We start from the raw sequence: 20,582 nt of genomic DNA, 5'->3' as shown, positions 1-20,582 counted from the left end.
CCACGAGCGACACCTTATCACGACGCCCCTACGCCATATTGTTCTCCAAAGTCATCTTCTCATGAGGTATGCCGAGTCCCTGATTCAACAAGGCCACTGATTTCAACCAGACACGCCGACACGTACAGCGCATGATCAAACGTTCCTCGCTCATTTCGCAGCTCATTTCACAGGCTTGAGCGCGTGAAGGTGAGGCTGGGGATAAAACCACACTCACTGCTGTAGGATCATCACCTCCACCTCACACTCAGATTAAATGCTGTGTCCATCTAATCCAGTTTCTTATCTTTCTTTCACTCTCTAATTCTCACTTCGTCACCTCATCGCTGGACGTGTGTACCTCGTCCTGTGTACCCAGTACACGTGAAAATGCAGACAACACAACACCTTCGTTCATCTGAGAGATCCTGAAATGAAGTGCATCTGATCCCCCCCCAACAATAACGCGACCTGTCTTTCGTCTATCTGTGCTATTTTGTACGGAAACAAGAAAAAATATAGCCGTAAGCAGCGCTGAAGGGCCAGAGCACCTCCGGTCCTGTGACCCATCACACGTGGTCGTCATACAATGCACACACATCTGAGATGCGCGGCAAAAGCCTAGGTATCTGATCTGTGCACCACCACACGTTTCCCGTTTACATGGCTTAGCATATAAATTTATTGTTTTGCCTTTTCAACATCTTGCAAGATATCGCGAATCCCTTCGCAATTCAAAATCAGCAACATTTTGCCATCACATGTAGCAAACATAGCATGAATCCAACAAACTGCCTAGGAGGAGAACGTCAAAATGCAGCATGTGTCAAAACGCACAAAACCAAAAATAACTCACTTCCTGCTGAGTATGGCTAATACAATATGCATTACAATTTTGTTTGTCTTGGGGCACCTCGCACACCTACCAAATTTGACATGGATAGGTGAAACTATATACTGGGCAAAAGTCTCAATGACATGTGGGGTGCTATGGAGTTCCACGGACACACCCGGGGCCAAGCCTCTATCCCCGAGTAGAGGTGGCCAGGACTGACGTGTGAACCAAATTTCATGGGAACCACTTCAAAAATAGCCATCTGTTTCCACGGCTTCCACAGGGAAGCTGCGGCCTAAAGGTTAGAGAAGCAGCTTTGGGACTAAAAGGTCGCCGGTTTGATTCCCTGGACCAGCAGGAATGGCTGAAGTACCCTTGAGCAAGGCATCTAACCCCCACTTGCTCCCTGGGCGCTGTAGTATAGCTGCCCCCTGCTCTGGGTATGTGTGTGTGCTCAAGTGTGCATGTATTCACTGCTTCAGATGGGTTAAATGTAGACTTAGACAAAACTTTATTTATCCCCGAAGGGCAATTAGAAGGGCGAAGAGCGAGAAAATAAAATCACAAAAAGAATAAAATCACAAAAATGGGTGGGGAAAAAAAAAGCGTATTATGTACAATATACAATGGCAGGCCTGTTGCCAGTAACAAAGTAAAAGAAAAAATAAATAAATAAATAAATAAAACAAAGGCAGCAGATAAAATACGACAAATAAATGAAATGACGCGTGGATAAAATTAAAATGACAATATGATTAGAGTGGCATTGTAGTTAAAGTGACAAGGTGATATTGTAATATTGCACATCAGGACATGTGATATTGCACTAGAGTATTGTACAGAAGACTTAAGTTATTGTAACTGTCTTAAATTTCTTAGAGTTCAGGAGGAGAATAACACTTGGAACAAAGGTTGCGCTCCTCCTCTGGGTCTTACAGGCCGGACAGCGGAACCTGCGACCAGATGGCAGCTGCTCAAATGCCGGGAACAAAGCATGAGTCCTTAAGAATTCGACGAGCCAGGCCGCTAGCCTGCTGCTCGTACACAGTATTCAGGTGGCGAGCAGGAAGTCCAATAATCTTAGAACACACCTTGACAATATTATGCAGGCGGTTCCTATCCTGTACAGTAATGGAGTAATACCAACAGCATGTAGAAAAAGCTAAAACACTTTCAATGAATGTATAATAGAATGTCAACAAGATGTTCTGACTGACAGAAAAAGAGTTCAGTTTCCTTAGTAGGTACATCCTCTGGTGGCACTTCCTCAGGATCCCTTCTGTGTTGGAAGAGAACCTCAGTTGGCAGTCCAGAATGGTTCCCAGGTCTTTATATTCCTCAACTGTCTCGACCGGAAAACCATGGACCATAGTGGTGACAGCCGCCACTAGTTCCCTTTGGCTGCTGGAGAAGGTCACCACCATCTCCTTAGTTTTACTAACATTCAACTCCAGGCAGGAAGAGTCACACCACTCTACGAACTGCTGAAGAGCGGGTCCATGATGGAGGGAAGGGCCGGACAGGAGGGACAGGAGAACTGTGTCATCAGCAAACTTAACCAGGTGACAGTTGGGGTACGTTGATCTGCACTCATCAGTGTACAGAATGAAGAGCAGCGGAGAAAGCACACAGCCTTGTGGGGAGCCAGTGGAGGTGGTGAGGAGATCAGACAGGTTATTGTTAATCCGGACACGCTGGGTTCGGTTGGTTAGAAAGTCCAGGATCTAGAGGATGAGCTGGCTGCTCATGTTGAAGTTCCGGTGGAGTCTCTCTGCCAGAATATGCGGTTGCAGGGTATTAAAGGCCGAGGAGAAATCTGCAAACAGGAGTCTGGCGGCGGTATTGGGAAGCTCCAGGTGTCTGTGGATAGTGTCGATGATGAAGGCTTTGGCATTGTCGACACCTTTATGGCTTTGATATGCAAATTGGAGCGGATCAAGTTGTGAATTGGTCAGAGTGAGAATGTATTGCCTGACAAGCCTCTCCATAGCCTTCATCACCTGGGAGGTGAGGGCCACTGGGCACAGACAGAGGAGTAATTTCGCTGTGCTTGAGTGTACATGTGACAAAAATAAAGGCTTCTTCTTCTTCTCCATCTCAAAAATGGCCAAGTGTTGACGAAGAAGAAGAATAATCCTTAGGAAAACAATAGGGCCTTGCACCTCTGGTGCTTGGGCCCTAAAAAGAAAAACTTGAAAGAAGGACTGGTTGTGGAGACTCAGGCAGCGACAACAGACTGCCTGTTCTGCAAAGAGAACTGGAGGTAAAAATAGGTGAAAATAAACATAGCTATGTTTATGCTAACAGGAATCATGTTGTGTTTGGGCATGACATACCAAAAAATCTGCCATAGAAGCAATTTGTATCATCGCGCTTACGTTTTGCATTCATCCGCTCACACAAACGGATGATAAACCGGATTCAGGGATCTGCTGCGCGTGACAGCAGATGAATTTGATTTTGAACTCTCGCTGGCTGTTGCTCAGTTTTGTTGCTGTAGTTGCTGATTGAGGTAGAGGGGTGCACATTACACGAGTTTATCATCATCACAGAAAGTCTCACATCTGGTCAATCAACCAACCTTTACCTCATAACTAACCAAACAAAACAAAAATCCGGGTTCTTCAAAAGGGTTCCTGTAAAGGGAATTTGACTATGCAAACCAAATCTCTACCAACAATTGTACAAGAACAAAGATATCTGTTCCAAAATAAAGGTTTGTCATGTTTAAAAAAATAACTACAATGAGCATAATTTGGGAAAAAAAAATATGATTCACAATATGCACTGCAGGGGACCTCTGGAAATGAGCTCAGCCCATAACCTCAACAGAGCTGGGGTGGGTTTCCCAAAAGCATCATAGCACAAAGATCATCATTAAATGGTAGCGTGAGCATCACAATGAACACTCTCTCTCCTAGTTAAGATGCTCTTAGCGTTAAGAGGCATTTGGGAAACCCACCCCTGATCAGTCCTACCTCCCCCACCCCAAAACTACCCCTTCAACATTTACAATGAGTTAAAGAAAAACAGAAAACGTGCCCCAGATCCTAGTAAATATAATCCCTGAGTTACTGGAGGAACTCAGGATCTTATAAAGCATGCAGTGAACCAAAGCAAACTTGACGGATCCTTCAGATCACTCACCGGCCACGGAGTTTGGGCGGGGCATGAGGTAGAGGGGGATGGAGTGAGCGGAGTGGGAGGCGGAGTGCTCCAGGCTTCTCTCTGGGATTTTGTTGAGGCTGTATGTGGAGGCGGCCATGTTCTCGTCCACGCGGTACAGGAAGGAGTCTCCGCCTGAAGACTTCCCCGTCTGCCGCAGTTTGAGGCGGGAGCCATCGCTGTGCTTCCCACTCCGATCTGCATTCTCCGAGTAACTAGTCAGTGTGGCTAACAGAGAGAAAAGGGACAGAAGAAAAGCACTGGGCTCAAACGTAAACTCAAGCTTTGTTTGAAATGTCATGATCAGCTGGCGTTTCTCTAAGAGGACAGACGTCCTTCCCCATGTTGATATGAAGTTAGAAGAGATATGGGATGCTTGGAGCACGTGACTCACCAATGATGCCACTGTCTCTGCTCTCCAGTGTGGACGTGGGGCTTGTGATGGAGCCGTAGGCACCAGCACTGCCAGGACCACCAGCCGGAAGAGTGGAGCAGGGGCTGCCAGGAGGGGGCGACGCCGAGCTGCTGGCCAGGCTGGAACATGGACTGATTCTCTGGGTCATGGAGACAGCCTAAGGACGAGACAGGAGTGAACAAGTCAGCTTTAACTGCTGTGGCGATGGTAGAGCACTGGTGTTGACTGTTGTGCTCGTTGGGAAGCAAACTCATTATTCAAATCATTATTCACAATGAAGACGTCACTTTCAGGTCATCTTTACTTCTGAATTCTGAAAAAGCACAGCCCCTGTCCTAACCTGAAAAAGTTGTGTCTACATGATAATTTTTTGTTGAAGACCTCGCTCACGGTGTACCTCAGAGCTCCATTATGGTTCCTATTTCGTTTTCAATTCCCAGGCTGCCTTGATAGAAAAAACAACGTTTCTGACCAGTTGCCCAGTCTACAGACACAGCTGGACACACAGCTATACATTAAGCTCAAATCTGATGAAAATCTCTCTCTGCACCACCATTCTGATTTATTTCAAATGGACAGAGTTTAAAGTTGACAAGACGAAAGGTTTTAAATTTAATTTTCCTGATTGGATCAGAGCTCTAGGTGATAAAGCCATTTGAGACTTAAAGTCCTTAAAACAGATGTGCTGAACCATTTTACAGCCACAGATGTGGTTCAAAGATAATTATAGACCTGAAAATGATAAAAATCTTAATTAATATTTGTTCTAATTTATCCTCCCAAACATTTGAGTTTCGAGGTGTACATCTGCTTTGTCTTGGTCTGTATTAAAGCGAGACGGCCTTTCGATTTCATAAAATCTGTGAAATTTAGTTGCGTCTGCAATGTGGTGATTGTGATATCTGTTTATTTCTGTAATATCTCACAAAATATCAGGCCATTCTGTGGCTGGAAAGTTATTTAATTTGAGGGGATTAAAGCAAATAATGTGCATGAAATCGCTCGCTTCGTGCAGTCAAAACATAGTCTTATATCCACTTCTTGGTTTTCATAACTTGCTTGTTTGCTGAACACAAACATGGCAATAAGTTCTTGTGTTAATCGAACAGACTCCACTTTTGGATCTTTAAAGTGAGACGGCATTTCGATTTCATAAAACTGGTGAACTTTATATGTTTATTTCTGTAATATCTCACAAAATATCAGGCCGTTCTGTTCTGTGGCTGGGAAGTTATTTAATTTGAGCAGATTAAAGCAAATAACGTGCATGAAATCGCGCAGTCAAGCAGACAGAGGAACTCCGTGTGCGCATGCGCAGGTTTATCTTCTTCTTTTGGGTTTTACAGCAGCTGGCATTCACAGTGTTGCATTACTGCCATCTACAGGTTTCCCTTTGAGCGTGCACTGACAGTTCCATCATTCTGTCACTAAACAAACAGCTGATCACACCGAGGTGCTCGCTGACCTCCAATATTTATTAGTTTGGTCCTGCGTTTCCTTTCCTTCATATAGAACATAACGTCTTTTCTTCTCTCTTTCTTTCCGTTACTGTAGCCGGTCTTTCACATTTCATCCGCACACTCACGTCCTCCATTTGTCTCTCCTGTTTCAAGTTGTATCCCACAATGCCTTGCGTGAACTGGGAAAGCCCACCACGTGGGTCATGGCGAAGCAGGAAAAAATAGCGGAGAATTTAGGGCCACGTGGAGATGAATTCATTAATTGTTCTATTTAAAAACAAAAACAAAAAACTAATAAAATTGGAAGTCTGTGATTCGAATTCAGTAGCTTTTGGTCACTAAACAAAAATAATTGGATGTTGGAAAAATTCATTTTATGACCTACACTTAAAATCTGGGGCGGCACGGTGGTGTAGTGGTTAGTGCTGTCGCCTCACAGTAAGAAGGCCCGGGTTCGAGCCCCGTGGCCGGCGAGGGCCTTTCTGTGTGGAGTTTGCATGTTCTCCCCGTGTCCACGTGCGTTTCCTCCGGGTGCTCCGGTTTCCCCCGCAGTCCAAAGACATGCAGGTTAGGTTAACTGGTGACTCTAAATTGAGCGTAGGTGTGAATGTGAGTGTGAATGGTTGTCTGTGTCTATGTGTCAGCCCTGTGATGACCTGGCGACTTGTCCAGGGTGTACCCCGCCTTTCGCCCGTAGTCAGCTGGGATAGGCTCCAGCTCGCCTGCGACCCTGTAGAAGGATAAAGCGGCTAGAGATAATGAGATGAGATGAGATGATGACTTAAAATCTGAAAGGCCGTCTACCTTTAAAATGGCGGTTATTTTTAGTGTTTTTATTTATTTATTTATTTACATATGATTTTGTTTTGCAGCACTTTGACTGACATTTGTTGAAATTAAAATCTCTTCATATTAAAAGCTGCAGACAGGATTTGGTGATATCACAATTTAATTTATCAAAATATCGAAATATCATCACAATACTACTGAGACATTGTGTGCATCAGGCTCATTTTCTTACACTGCGTCAGTTTTAAACAATTACAAACAAATCCGGAAAATGTTTTAATCTTAACATTAAAAAATAGCTTTACTTTTATCAAATTCCTCCTTTTTCCACCCAAACATTTTCCTCATTTTCCTCCTAAATTTCCTTATAAAAATCATCAAATGCTTTTCTTTTTACATTTTTGTCTTTTGATTATTTTTAAGAGTAGCATTAAACTTTTTTTTTTTAAATCCTCTTACTTTTTTCCCCTGTTTTGACTAAATAATTTATTTCATCAAACTCTCTCTACGGTGCCGTATTAGAGCCAGTGCAGGGTGTAAAAAAAAAAAAAAAACCCGAGCTGAGGAGGGGATAATAGACCCCTTTGCAGTAAACGTCATTCATACGTAAGAGGAAATTGCGCGCGCAGCCTGGACCAAAAAAGACTCAGCGACGGTAGAGACGAGAAGAAATATTTGGAAGAAATGCCTAGTTGTTGTGTTGTCGGGTGTCAGAATCGTAGCAGTGATGGGGTTAAAATGTTCAGAATTCCAGCAGGATCTCACCCATTCCAAAAAAATCGCAGATGTCTATGGCTACAAGCCATCAAACGTGTAGACTGGGATGAAAGCACCATCAAAAATGCGCGGGTTTGCAGCGCCCACTTCATCACAGGTAAGATCAGGCTATTTATTAAATCTTTCTTTTTTATTCTTTCTAGTCTTCGTTTATTGATGTAGCAAAATACTTTGGTAACGTTTGTCTGATTAGCTGGTCATAGTTACACAATGTAATGAATATTGTTAGCATGTTAACTTAGCTTTGCATGCAGTTGTGTTTGTAGGAGAGGTCTCGCTTGACTCAAGCAGTCCAGATTTTGTGCCATCATTATTTGTGTCTGCCGAAAATCACAATTTTAAAGCAAGGATGGAAAGGTAAAATTGTGTGCCCTCACTCTAAATGCCAACTTACGTTGATTGCTCTAACCTAGCTCCCGCCCCGTTCAGTTTCATTTCTGCTCTCTGCCTCTCGCTTTTTACGCAGCTCTGATTTCTCTTACAGTGGTGCTTGAAAGTTTGTGAACCCTTTAGAATTTTCTATATTTCTGCATAAATATGACCTAAAACATCATCAGATTTTCACACAAGTCCTAAAAGTAGATAAAGAGAAACCAGTTAAACAAATGAGACAAAAATATTAGACTTGGTCATTTATTTATTGAGGAAAATGATCCAATATTACATATCTGTGAGTGGCAAAAGTATGTGAACCTCTAGGATTAGCAGTTAATTTGAAGGTGAAATTAGAGTCAGGTGTTTTCAATCAATGGGATGACAATCAGGTGTGAGTGGGCACCCTGTTTTATTTAAAGAACAGGGATCTATCAAAGTCTGATCTTCACAACACATGTTTGTGGAAGTGTATCATGGCACGAACAAAGGAGATTTCTGAGGACCTCAGAAAAAGCGTTGTTGATGCTCATCAGGCTGGAAAAGGTTACAAAACCATCTCTAAAGAGTTTGGACTCCACCAATCCACAGTCAGACAGATTGTGTACAAATGGAGGAAATACAAGACCATTGTTACCCTCCCCAGGAGTGGTCGACCAACAAAGATCACTCCAAGAGCAAGGTGTGTAATAGTCATCGAGGTCACAAAAGACCCCAGGGTAACTTCTAAGCAACTGAAGGCCTCTCTCACATTGGCTAATGTTAATGTTCATGAGTCCACCATCAGAAGAACACTGAACAACAATGGTGTGCATGGCAGGGCTGCAAGGAGAAAGCCACTGCTCTCCAAAAAGAACATTGCTGCTCATCTGCAGTTTGCTAAAGATCATGTGGACAAGCCAGAAGGCTAGTGGAAAATGTTTTGTGGATGGATGAGACCAAAATAGAACTTTTTGGTTTAAATGAGAAGCATTATGTTTGGAGAAAGGAAAACACTGCATTTCAGCATAAGAACCTTATCCCATCTGTGAAACATGGTGGTGGCAGTATCATGGTTTGGGCCTGTTTTGCTGCATCTGGGCCAGGACGGCTTGCCATCATTGATGGAACAATGAATTCTGAATTATACCAGCAAATTCTAAAGGAAAATGTCAGGACATCTGTCCATGAACTGAATCTCAAGAGAAGGTGGGTCATGCAGCAAGACAATGACCCTAAGCACACAAGTCGTTCTACCAAATAATGGTTAAAGAAGAATAAAGTTAATGTTTTGGAATGGCCAAGTCAAAGTCCTGACCTTAATCCGATCGGAATGTTGTGGAAGGACCTGAAGCGAGCAGTTCATGTGAGGAAACCCACCAACATCCCAGAGTTGAAGCTGTTCTGTACGGAGGAACGGGCTAAAATTCCTCCAAGCCGGTGTGCAGGACTGATCAACAGTTACCGCAAACGTTTAGTTGCAGTTATTGCTGCACAAAGGGGTCACACCAGATACTGAAAGCAAAGGTTCACATACTTTTGCCACTCACAGATATGTAATATTGGATCATTTTCCTCAATAAATAAATGACCAAGTATAATATTTTTGTCTCATTTGTTTAACTGGGTTCTCTTTATCTACTTTTAGGACTTGTGTGAAAATCTGATGATGTTTTAGGTCATATTTATGCAGAAATATAGAAAATTCTAAAGGGTTCACAAACTTTCAAGCACCACTGTAGCTGCACTCTTTACACTATCATTCCTTTCATTCCATTACCTCCTGCAAATTGCTGTTTAGTGTTGGTATTTGCTGTTGGAGCTAAAGCCACATTCCCATCACATCACTGGCATAATTTGATTAAAACAAAATGAATATGAATGTCCCATTGTTCATCAAGTTGTAGTCTCGCTGTAACCAGAATGTTGATGGCAGGCTACTTTTGTAAATAGTTTTTTTTTTTTTTTGAGTTTGACATTTTTTGTAAATAGTATGACTGCCGGGCGGCACGGTGGTGTAGTGGTTAGCGCTGTCGCCTCACAGCAAGAAGGTCCTGGGTTCGAGCCCCGGGGCCGGCGAGGGCCTTTCTGTGTGGAGTTTGCATGTTCTCCCCGTGTCCGCGTGGGTTTCCTCCGGGTGCTCCGGTTTCCCCCACAGTCCAAAGACATGCAGGTTAGGTTAACTGGTGACTCTAAATTGAGCGTAGGTGTGAATGTGAGTGTGAATGGTTGTCTGTGTCTATGTGTCAGCCCTGTGATGACCTGGCGACTTGTCCAGGGTGTACCCCGCCTTTCGCCCGTAGTCAGCTGGGATAGGCTCCAGCTTGCCTGCGACCCTGTAGAAGGATAAAGCGGCTAGAGATAATGAGATGAGATGAGATGACTGCCTTCAGGTATCAGAGGAAAACTTACTAACATCGTCCGTCCACTCTTTAATTAAATGCGGATCCGGTAGGCGATGTCCACTTGTTAGAGTTAACTTATTTATGTAGCATTCTCGATCTTGTAACGACAATTGTTTGGCATAATCTGACAGCTCGTAATGCCGGTCTATGGGCAGCGCCATTGTTTCTGGGTCCAGGCTGCGCGCGCATCTTGGCAACGCTCGGTTTGTTTACAGACATGCAAAGGGGTCTATATTCTGAGAAAACAAACAAACAAAAACAAAAAACCTATTAAGTTGTACAATTACATGAAAAAACCCTCAGATATTCTCAAAGATTTTAAAGCCATACATTTGTTAGAAAAAAAAAAAAAAAGCCCCTCAAGTTTTGAGAAAAATCCCTCAGAAATTGTGAGTAAAGTCAGAAATGACAAAATTTATGATGGGGAAAAAAAAAAACAAAAAAACCCCTCGTTTTCTGGCTGCAGTGCATTCTGGGAAATGTAGTTGAAAATCTCTTCATGCTTTGTTTTCTTTTGTGTGCTCCCATCACCCAATCAAGCATCCAGCCAGAGCAGGTCATGATATTTTTTACCATATTAACATGCCATTGTTGTGTGTTATGCCTGATGTAAAGACTCTCGTCTCTGCGAGCCTACCACACAGATTTAAAGTAGTTCTAGAATTTTAGAACCCACTATTGATGAAAATGTAGTATAAGGGTATATATTCAATGTATGCAAATTAAAAATAAAAAATTTCCCCATCAAAGGGGTGTATTTGAGCGACAAAACCGAGCTTCTGGGAAGCATTTCCTAGAAATCCCAGTCGGGAGTCACGTGACCGATGACGTAGTAAATTGACCAGGATGGCAGCATCCAGTATAAACACAAGCGAAATGAGTGAATCAGACAGCGATTATTCAGACGAAATTGCGTCTGAAGACGAAAGTGAATCGTGTTCCAGTCGAGGTGAGTCGATGCACAACATTTTTTCTACTAAATCAGAGGTCTGGGCCGAAATGTGCGTCGTGATCGGCAGTATATTTGGGGCGAACCGATGGCGTTCAAGCGGCCTTTCCAACAACACGGAAATGACTGCAGCTGTCAAAGTCTGCTTTGTGTGCGTTCAGAGCTTGGGGAGAAGAAAAATGCGGGCCTCAATGGGGACAGTCACGGCTGTATCGTAGAAGTGCAAAGCAGGAACTCGTCCAGGGATCGTCGAGTTCTTGTTTAGTTATAGAACCCTTTAATTGTCCTAAAGGTTCGGGAAGCTCGTTCAGAGCGCGCCTCAAGATTCTCCCATGGACTATAAAAACCACTTTTCCCTTTACACTCACCAGCATAAATATGTGCACTAGCCTTCAACTAGCACCAGTCTGCCCTCGTCCACTTTACTTGCCGGTTCCACTCAGCGACATCGTTTCCATTATTCTTATCAGGATCAGGGAACTGATGCAGAGATACTTCGTCTTTGTTGGATTTAGAACAGCTGTATGCGACACACTTTTTTACCATTCTTTAAATTTGTTTCTTAAGACAAGGATTTTTTAAGATGTTACCACACGGACTGGCCAGTGGGAGTTTTCCCGGTGGGCCGGTGGTTCAGTGTGGGCCGGCGGAGAGAAAAAAAAAAAAAAAAAACAGTTGCGCACTGGCCTTTAATATAATAAGCAATGTTAACAGTTTCTGAGATGTCAAGTGGTGACGTGCCTTATCAGCTGATGTTACTCTAAGGAGGCGTGAACATCCCGCCCAATTTGACAGGTAGTTCACGCCTCCTGCTGTCAGGTACAGCAGGAGGCGTGAACTACCTGTCAAATTGGGCGGGACGTTCACGCCTCCTTAGAGTAACATCAGCTGATAAGGCACGTCACCACTCGACATCTGGTGACTGTTTTGAAGAAGGCGGAAGTTTATCGCCGAAACTGTCAAGGTAACATCTTAAAAAATCCTTGTCTTAAGAAACGAATTTAAAGAATAGTTTCAATAGGTAGACATAATGAACTTTCACTACACACTTTTTTACCATCGTATACAGTGGAAATAATCCGTAGATCCGCGAATTGTCACTCACAGTCACAGTATGTACAGGCAGTGAGCTGTCTAGCTTGTCAATTTACTACGTCATCGGTCACGTGATCGCGGCGCACTGTTTTGCTCGTGGGCTATCGCAGAAAATCCTCTATAAAATCATTACGGATGAACATTTTTTAGTGATTTTTTTTTGTAATATACTACAAATATTAGTATTCATCGATACATGCAAAGGCGATTTTCAAATTCTAGAACTACTTTAATACTTGTCATTTTTAGGGCATACCTAACAACCTGTGTTTTCTTTCTCTCTCTCTTCCCCCCCCAATCTGTCCCTCTGAGTTGCATGTTGATCCTGGGATTGAGATGCTGGCCTCTTCTGCCCCTCGGACCTGCTTGATCCATCCTGGTGCCCTGTGTCTGGTCGGAGTTTTATCGCCCCGCTCCTGTGAAGGACGGCCCCATGAGGACAGTTGAGGGTTATACCTGTTAAAACTGTTAATGTTATAGTCAGGCTGTCTGTTGTTGCCCAAATGAGGATGGGTTCCCTTTTGAGTCTGGTTCCTCTCGAGGTTTCTTCCTCATGTCGTCTGAGGGAGTTTTTCCTTGCCACCGTTGCCACAGGCTTGCTCATTGGGGATAGATTAGGTATTAAATTAGCTCATGTTTTAAGTCGTTCAAATTCTGTAAAGCTGCTTTGCGACAATGTTTATTGTTAAAAGCGCGATACAAATAAACTTGATTTGATTTGATTTGTGTTACGCAATCATGCAGGAAGGGCCGCATTTCCTGTAACTCTCGGCTCAGCCGTGGCGTGATGTTGATCTGATGATGCAAAGTGAAGTGATGTGGTTCCTTCACCCAAAAACAAACAAAATAAATAAATAACCTACTATTTTTCGACATAGTTTCCTCGTAAATTTGTGACTTTTTAATCTAGGAATTTATGACTTTATAATCTCTGAGAATATCTTTGTTTTACTTCTAAACACATGATTTTCATCTCGGAAATTCTGAGTTTTTTTTTTTCTCAGAATATTACCCCTCACCTCAGCACTGTTTTTTTTTTTTTAAACCCGTCTTACCTTTTATCCCAACACACCATTGTACTCGCTCACTCTCTTGGTTGTAAATAATTTATGTTTTTAAATCAAGGTTTCATCAATCTCTCTCTTTAAAAAAAACAAAACAAAAAACACATTTTCTAATTTGTCAGCAAAATAGAACCTCCATCCATATTGTGTCCCACAGAAATGTTTTTAAGGACCGTAATATGATATTTCTGGTCATATCACTCAGCAGTATATCTAAAAACAAAAAGTTAGCACTGACGAAGCACTTTTCATTTGAGTGGAACTTTCTGGAGGTCGGGGTGTGTGTGTGTGTGTGTGTGTGTGTGTGTGTGTGTGTGTGTGTTCCACTTTAATGGCGTTTGCTCACAGTGCTGTAACACACCTGAGGCATGACCTCAGCCATGTAGTTCAAACAGACGTGGTGTGAGGTTACAGCAGTCTCTCTCTCTCTCTCTCTCTCTCTCTCTCTCACACGAATTTGTGCTGACGACTCTGAACTACTCTACAGTCATCCTGTCTTTATGCTGAGAGCAGCTCTCTCTCTCTCTCTCTCTCTCTCTCTCTCTCTCTCTTTTTATGGCTTTGATGGATTTTTCCACTGCAACTCAAATGCATGTCATGAAATCCGTCGTCATTCACTTTAAAGAAATTTGAGTGACAGCAAGATAGAGAGATTAGCATATTCATCTTTAGAGGGATGAAATCTGCTCTGTCCATCTACAAAACGAGAGAGAGAGAGAGCGAGAGGAGTTCGGCGAGTTCATGTACGTCTCTCTGGACCGATTCTTGAGTCTGTATTAATGATGACTTCATACAGTCGTCCGTTTTCACTCCTTCGTACAGGAGCAGGACACTAAAACCTGAAACCCTGAGTGAGAGCCGAGTCAGACCAGCACGGAGGAAGCAGCCTCGGAAACCCATTTTACACACGACTTTACAGCAGCCCTGTTTTTACAGGACATCTGCCGTGTTAAACTGAGAGGAACTGAGCGCTCCATCAGAATCTGACTAATTCACGACTCTGATTCGTGACCCTGAACAGAAGTGCCAATTTGCAAATTTTCATTCACGACTCAAAGCCTCGACTCTGATCTGATTCAAAACTCTGATCCGTGACTCTTATTCACGACTCGAAACAGAAGCTTTGGTTTGTGACCCTGAGCCTTGACCCTGATCTGATTCGAAGCTTTGATTTGATTCATGACTCTTTAGAGTCATGAATCAAATCAAAGCTTTGAATCGGATCAGAGTCGATGCTCAGAAGCTTTGACTCATGACTCCGATTTGTGACTCGCGACACCAAACAGAAGCACCAATTTGAAAACTTTGGTTTGTGACTCTGATCCGATTTGAAGGTTTGATTTGATTCATGACTCGGATTCGTGACTTGGAACAGAAGCACCAATTTGAAAACTTTGATTTGCGACTCTGATCCTATTCGAAGCTTTGATTTGATTCATAACTCTGATTCGTGACTCCAAACAGAAGCACCAATTTGAAAACTTTGCTTTGTGACTCCGAGCCTGGACTCTGATCCGATTCGAAGCTTTGATTTGATTCATGACTCTAAACAGAAGCTTTGATTCATGACTCTGATTTGTGATTCTTGACTTCAGACAGAAGCAACAATCTGCAAAATTTGACTGTTGACTCAGAGGACTGACTCTTTCTCCGACTGTATTTACACCCTGAAGTTGATTATTTTCCTACAACAAAAAGGAATAAGCTGCTGTTATAGAAAATTAATCAGCACTTTCTGACCAATCAGAACGCAGAATTTGCTCTAATCTCTGATGTAAAGATACACAATCGCCACATCCTACACACTGATCCTAGATCAGATCCCAGAGCCCAGCTGCAGGCCACTGTGGTGTGAGTGTGTGTGTGTTTGGAAACTGACCCACATTCTCGGCTGTCTAAACGTTCCTGCTGCAGCCACACCGGCTCCAGAGGGCCGACCCAATCATTGGGAATGTAACGCAAAACTTCAGACGTTTACCAGAGGAAGAAAACACGGCCCGGATTCTGAGTCAGCGGAAAATCTCATTTACACCACGTTCCCCTTTTACCTTAGATGTAGTCAATCGTCCAGGACGTCTTCAGTGTCCAAAGAAGAGCTTTGCATGGAAAAAAAAAAAAAATCATCTACATCTAGTAAAGAGGTTACTACAGTTTAAGCGAAACCAAGGAGTTTAGGACCATGTAGCACATTCTGCTCCAGCTACTGATTTGTCCACTTCGGATTTTTGTAAATTAGCAGGAAAAGTTCTTCTTCAAGCGGCGTGGCCCGGATTGGGCTTGAGATTGGGCTCCATTACTGGCACTGTGTGTGTGTGTGTGTGTGTGTGTGTGTGTGTGTGTGTGTGTGTGTGCAAAATACCTGACTTTCCTCTGGTTCTTCGAAGCCGTACGCAGCTCTGTCGGACCCCTCCGCCATTTTGTCCCCAAGCAAGAACCCGAGTCGTGTCATCAGGGTGTTAGCGGCCTCGTCCACGGATGGAGGGGGACCCAGATCCTGACTGTCCTCTCCTACACACACACACAGTTTAAATCACCTCCTGCTTTCACTAAACACATTCGCAGAAACTAAAGAGCCTGACCGTAATTGTAATAAAAAAATTGAATACATTTCCTTTAGCAGTATCTGTTAGGGATGTCCCGATCAGGTTTTTTTGCCCTCCGATCCGATACCGATCATTTGATTTTGAGTATCTGCCGATACCGAGTCCCGATCCGATACTTCTTATAATCCATAAAAAATAAAGACGAGGAAAGAAACGGATCCAGGATGTTCCTCATTTTTTATTTAACACCTTATTTTAACATCCAACAACTCCGTTAGCAAACAGAGCACTTACGTGAGGCAGTTTGAACAATAAATAACAAATTAAAAAAATAACCTTAAAATACCTGGCAGGAATGTAAACAAATAAAAAAAAATAAAGTGCCACAGTGCCGGTAATTTGCTTTTAAGAACGCATCTCACAGTGGTGTACAGTAATTTCAATTAAGGAAATGAACGTTTTTCTTGATGAAAACAAGCATTTCTACCCTTTCAGGTTTGAGCCCGTTTCTTTTGTCATCCAACGAAAAAAAAAATGATCTCATGCTTTGCTTTCCGCTTCGAACTGCTTCCGTGTTCAACTTTGCCGGCAACAGGCAGCCAATAACCAATAGCGTCTCCGCTACAAAGTGATGTCATGCCGCACGCGTTGATGTTGCTGTGTTGAGACAAGAGGTCTGGTCTCACTCTGTGCCAACGCATAGCTATTGATGTGTTAAAAATGAGAATATATTATATAGATATATCCGATCCCTGATCGGGAGGCAATGCCCGATTCCGATCGAGTCTGAAACCATGTGATCGGGCCCGATTTCCGATCACGTGATCGGATCGGGACATCCCTAGTATCTGTAGCTCCGCCCCAATCTGTGATGCAATCAAATGTATTTGGGTCGTTTATTCCATACAAACACACTACAAAAGTACACTTTTAGCAGGACTTCCGGTTACGACATGGAAAATTCGGCAGCACAAGAGAGCTCCCGATAGTCAAGTGTAAAAACTCCCCGAAAACTCGAATAAACAGAGCTCAAAATCATACCTGCTGCAACGAGAAGGGGGCAGAGTGGAAATGGATAAGAAAACTCGAGCAAACCAGACTAAAACACAACGAAAGACGAAATGGGAAAAAAAAAAATCTCTAGCCAACCGTGAGATGGAAGAAGATGGCGGCCATGAAACAACACACCTAGCTGGAGGTGAGGCCGAGACGTGCTCACGCCTAGAAACTCACAGCAAGGAGATATGAGACTCGAAAGCTGAAATTAAAGATGCCTTTTGTGCATTTGGAGAAACGTTGAGGAACAACGTGGGAAAATACTTCGAGGATTTCAAACAAGACATAAACCAACAGCTCGTTAAGCTTGCCACTGAACAGCAGCTGCAGAGCGGCAAAGTAAATGAGGCAGAGTCGCGGATCGAGAAGCTAGAAAACTGGGCACAGGAGGCAAACAACGCTCTCATTATCTCCTTGATAGAACAAAAATCCCTCCAGGAAAAGTGAACGGATTTGGAGTCTAGATCGAGAAGAAATAATCTCCGTATCTACAGGGTTACAGAGGGGGAAGAGGGCGAGTCTGCTGCCAAACTCGTGCAAGACCTGCTCAGATGCAAACTTCACATGCCGGAGGACTTTAACTTCCAAATTCAAAGAGCACATCGATCGCCTGCACAGAAGCCTGCAGACGGGGCCCAGCTGAGACCCAGCACTGTGAATTTCGCCACCGAAGAGAGAGTTTTGAGGGAGGTATAGAAAAAGAAAATACAATTGGGAAACAAAATACGGTCATTTGATCAGGATTATGCAACAGAGGTTGTTCAAAAGAGAAAGGAAGACTGTATGACGCTGCTAAACGAATCTTGAAGGAGAAAGGAATCCGTTTCAGACATCATTTACCAGGATGAGGATCTCCTGGGGAGATGGGAACCTGAACCTACAGTGGTGCTTGAAAGTTTGTGAACCCTTTAGATTCTATATTTCTGCATAAATATGACCTAAAACATCATCAGATTTTCACACAAGTCCTAAAAGTAGATAAAGAGAACCCAGTTAAACAAATGAGACAAAAATATTAGACTTGGTCATTTATTTATTGAGGAAAAAGATCCAATATTCCATATCTATGAGTGGCAAAAGTATGTGAACCTTTGCTTTCAGTATCTGGTGTGACCCCCTTGTGCAGCAATAACTGCAACTAAACGTTTGCGGTAACTGTTGATCAGTCCTGCACACCGGCTTGGAGGAATTTTAGCCCGTTCCTCCGTACAGAACAGCTTCAACTCTGGGATGTTGGTGGGTTTCCTCACATGAACTGCTCGCTTCAGGTCCTTCCACAACATTTCCATTGGATTAAGGTCAGGACTTTGACTTGGCCATTCCAAAACATTCACTTTATTCTTCTTTAACCATTCTTTGGTAGAACGACTTGTGTGCTTAGGGTCGTTGTCTTGCTGCATGACCCACCTTCTCTTGAGATTCAGTTCATGGACAGATGTCCTGACATTTTCCTTTAGAATTCGCTGGTATAATTCAGAATTCATTGTTCCATCAATGATGGCAAGCCGTCCTGGCCCAGATGCAGCAAAACAGGCCCAAACCATGATACTGCCACCACCGATGGGATATCACAGATGGGATAAGGTTCTTATGCTGGAATGCAGTGTTTTCCGTTCTCCAAACATAACGCTTCTCATTTAAACCAAAAAGTTCTATTTTGGTCTCATCCGTCCACAAAACATTTTTCCAATAGCCTTCTGGCTTGTCCACATGATCTTTAGCAAACTGCAGATGAGCAGCAATGTTCTTTTTGGAGAGCAGTGGCTTTCTCCTTGCAACCCTGCCATGCACACCATTGTTGTTCAGTGTTCTCCTGATGGTGGACTCATAAACATTAGCTAATGTGAGAGAGGTCTTCAGTTGGAAGTTACCCTGGGGTCCTTTGTGACCTCGCCAACCATTACACACCTTGCTCTTGGAGTGATCTTTGTTGGTTGACCACTCCTGGGGAGGGTAACAATGATCTTGAATTTCCTCCATTTGTATACAATCTGTCTGACTGTGGATTGGTGGAGTCCAAACTCTTTAGAGATGGTTTTGTAACCTTTTCCAGCCTGATGAGCATCAACAACACTTTTTCTGAGCTCCTCAGAAATCTCCTTTGTTCGTGCCATGATACACTTCCACAAACATGTGTTGTGAAGATCAGACTTTGATAGATCCCTGTTCTTTAAATAAAACAGGGTGCCCACTCACACCTGATTGTCGTCCCATTGATTGAAAACACCTGACTCTAATTTCACCTTCAAATTAACTGCTAATCCTAGAGGTTCACATACTTTTGCCACTCACAGATATGTAATATTGGACCATTTTCCTCAATAAATAAATGACCAAGTCTAATATTTTTGTCTCATTTGTTTAACTGGGTTCTCTTTATCTACTTTTAGGACTTGTGTGAAAATCTGATGATGTTTTAGGTCATATTTATGCAGAAATATAGAAAATTCTAAAGGGTTCACAGACTTTCAAGCACCACTGTAGATAAGATTTTTACTTCAATAATTTCTAAAAAGATTTGAAAATTTTTAGGATTGATTTGATTGATGACGGCCAGTCAGGTTTTATAAAAGGTAGATAGACTCAAGATAATGTTTGGCGCATCCTACACATAATAGATGAAATCCACAGACAGGGACTGAGAGCAGAATTAGTGAGCCTCGACGCAGAGAAGGCCTTTGTGTTAATTGGAGATTTTATATCAGGCGCTGGGGAAACTAGGGATTCAGATATGTACTCAAGGCCAAGAACCTACAGCGAGGATAAAAACGAATGGACAACTAACTGATAGATTTGTCTACGGTATCTTACAACGAGGCGGCACGGTGGTGTAGTGGTTAGCGCTGTCGCCTCACAGCAAGAAGGTCCTGGGTTCGAGCCCCGGGGCCGGCGAGGGCCTTTCTGTGCGGAGTTTGCATGTTCTCCCCGTGTCCGCGTGGGTTTCCTCCGGGTGCTCCGGTTTCCCCCACAGTCCAAAGACATGCAGGTTAGGTTAACTGGTGACTCTAAATTGAGCGTAGGTGTGAATGTGAGTGTGAATGGTTGTCTGTGTCTATGTGTCAGCCCTGTGATGACCTGGCGACTTGTCCAGGGTGTACCCCGCCTTTCACCCGTAGTCAGCTGGGATAGGCTCCAGCTTGCCTGCGACCCTGTAGAAGGATAAAGCGGCTAGAGATAATGAGATGAGATCTTACAACGAGGAACTTGTCAAGGATGCTGCCTTCGCCCCACCCTGCTCGCAATATTTAATGAACCACCGGCACAAATGATCAGACAGAATTACAGCTTAAAAGGAATTCATATAGGAAAACAAGAACACTTCATAGGGCTTTTTGTGGACAATGTTATTGTGACTCTCCAGGACCCAGACAGAACCTTCCCTAAGCTAATGTCGGTATTAGAAGACTTTGGTAGATACTCGGGTTATAAATTAAACAGAGCAAAAACACAAATTCTCACATTAAATCACTCTCCGGGCCAAGAAATTAGACAAAAGTACAAAATCAAATGGAATGCTAAAATAATTAAATATCTGGGTGTGGTCTTGGCAAAAAAAATCTCAATAAAACATCTCATCTCATTATCTGTAGCCGCTTTATCCTGTTCTACAGGGTTGCAGGCAAGCTGGAGCCTATCCCAGCTGACTACGGGCGAAAGGCGGGGTACACCCTGGACAAGTCGCCAGGTCATCACAGGGCT

General features: G+C 43.2%; 1 protein-coding gene across 4 annotated transcripts in view; it reads right to left on the bottom strand.

Moving 5' to 3' along the window:
* Positions 1-20,582, bottom strand: part of tanc2a (tetratricopeptide repeat, ankyrin repeat and coiled-coil containing 2a) — a 307,566-nt gene that overhangs the window by 45,818 nt on the left and 241,166 nt on the right. For all 4 annotated transcript variants that reach the window (XM_060942455.1, XM_060942457.1, XM_060942458.1 and 1 more), the window contains 3 exons: positions 15,644-15,792; positions 4,374-4,551; positions 3,962-4,207 (listed from right to left, as the gene is read on the bottom strand). In XM_060942455.1, coding sequence (XP_060798438.1) covers positions 3,962-4,207; positions 4,374-4,551; positions 15,644-15,792 — 573 coding nt within the window. The remainder of the gene's footprint in view (positions 1-3,961; positions 4,208-4,373; positions 4,552-15,643; positions 15,793-20,582) is intronic.

This window comes from Neoarius graeffei, chromosome 16, assembly GCF_027579695.1.
Source record: "Neoarius graeffei isolate fNeoGra1 chromosome 16, fNeoGra1.pri, whole genome shotgun sequence".
Classification (NCBI taxonomy): Eukaryota; Metazoa; Chordata; class Actinopteri; order Siluriformes; family Ariidae; genus Neoarius; species Neoarius graeffei.
The sequence above is the reverse complement of the archived record's forward strand: the minus strand, read 5'-3'. Positions and strand labels throughout refer to the sequence as shown.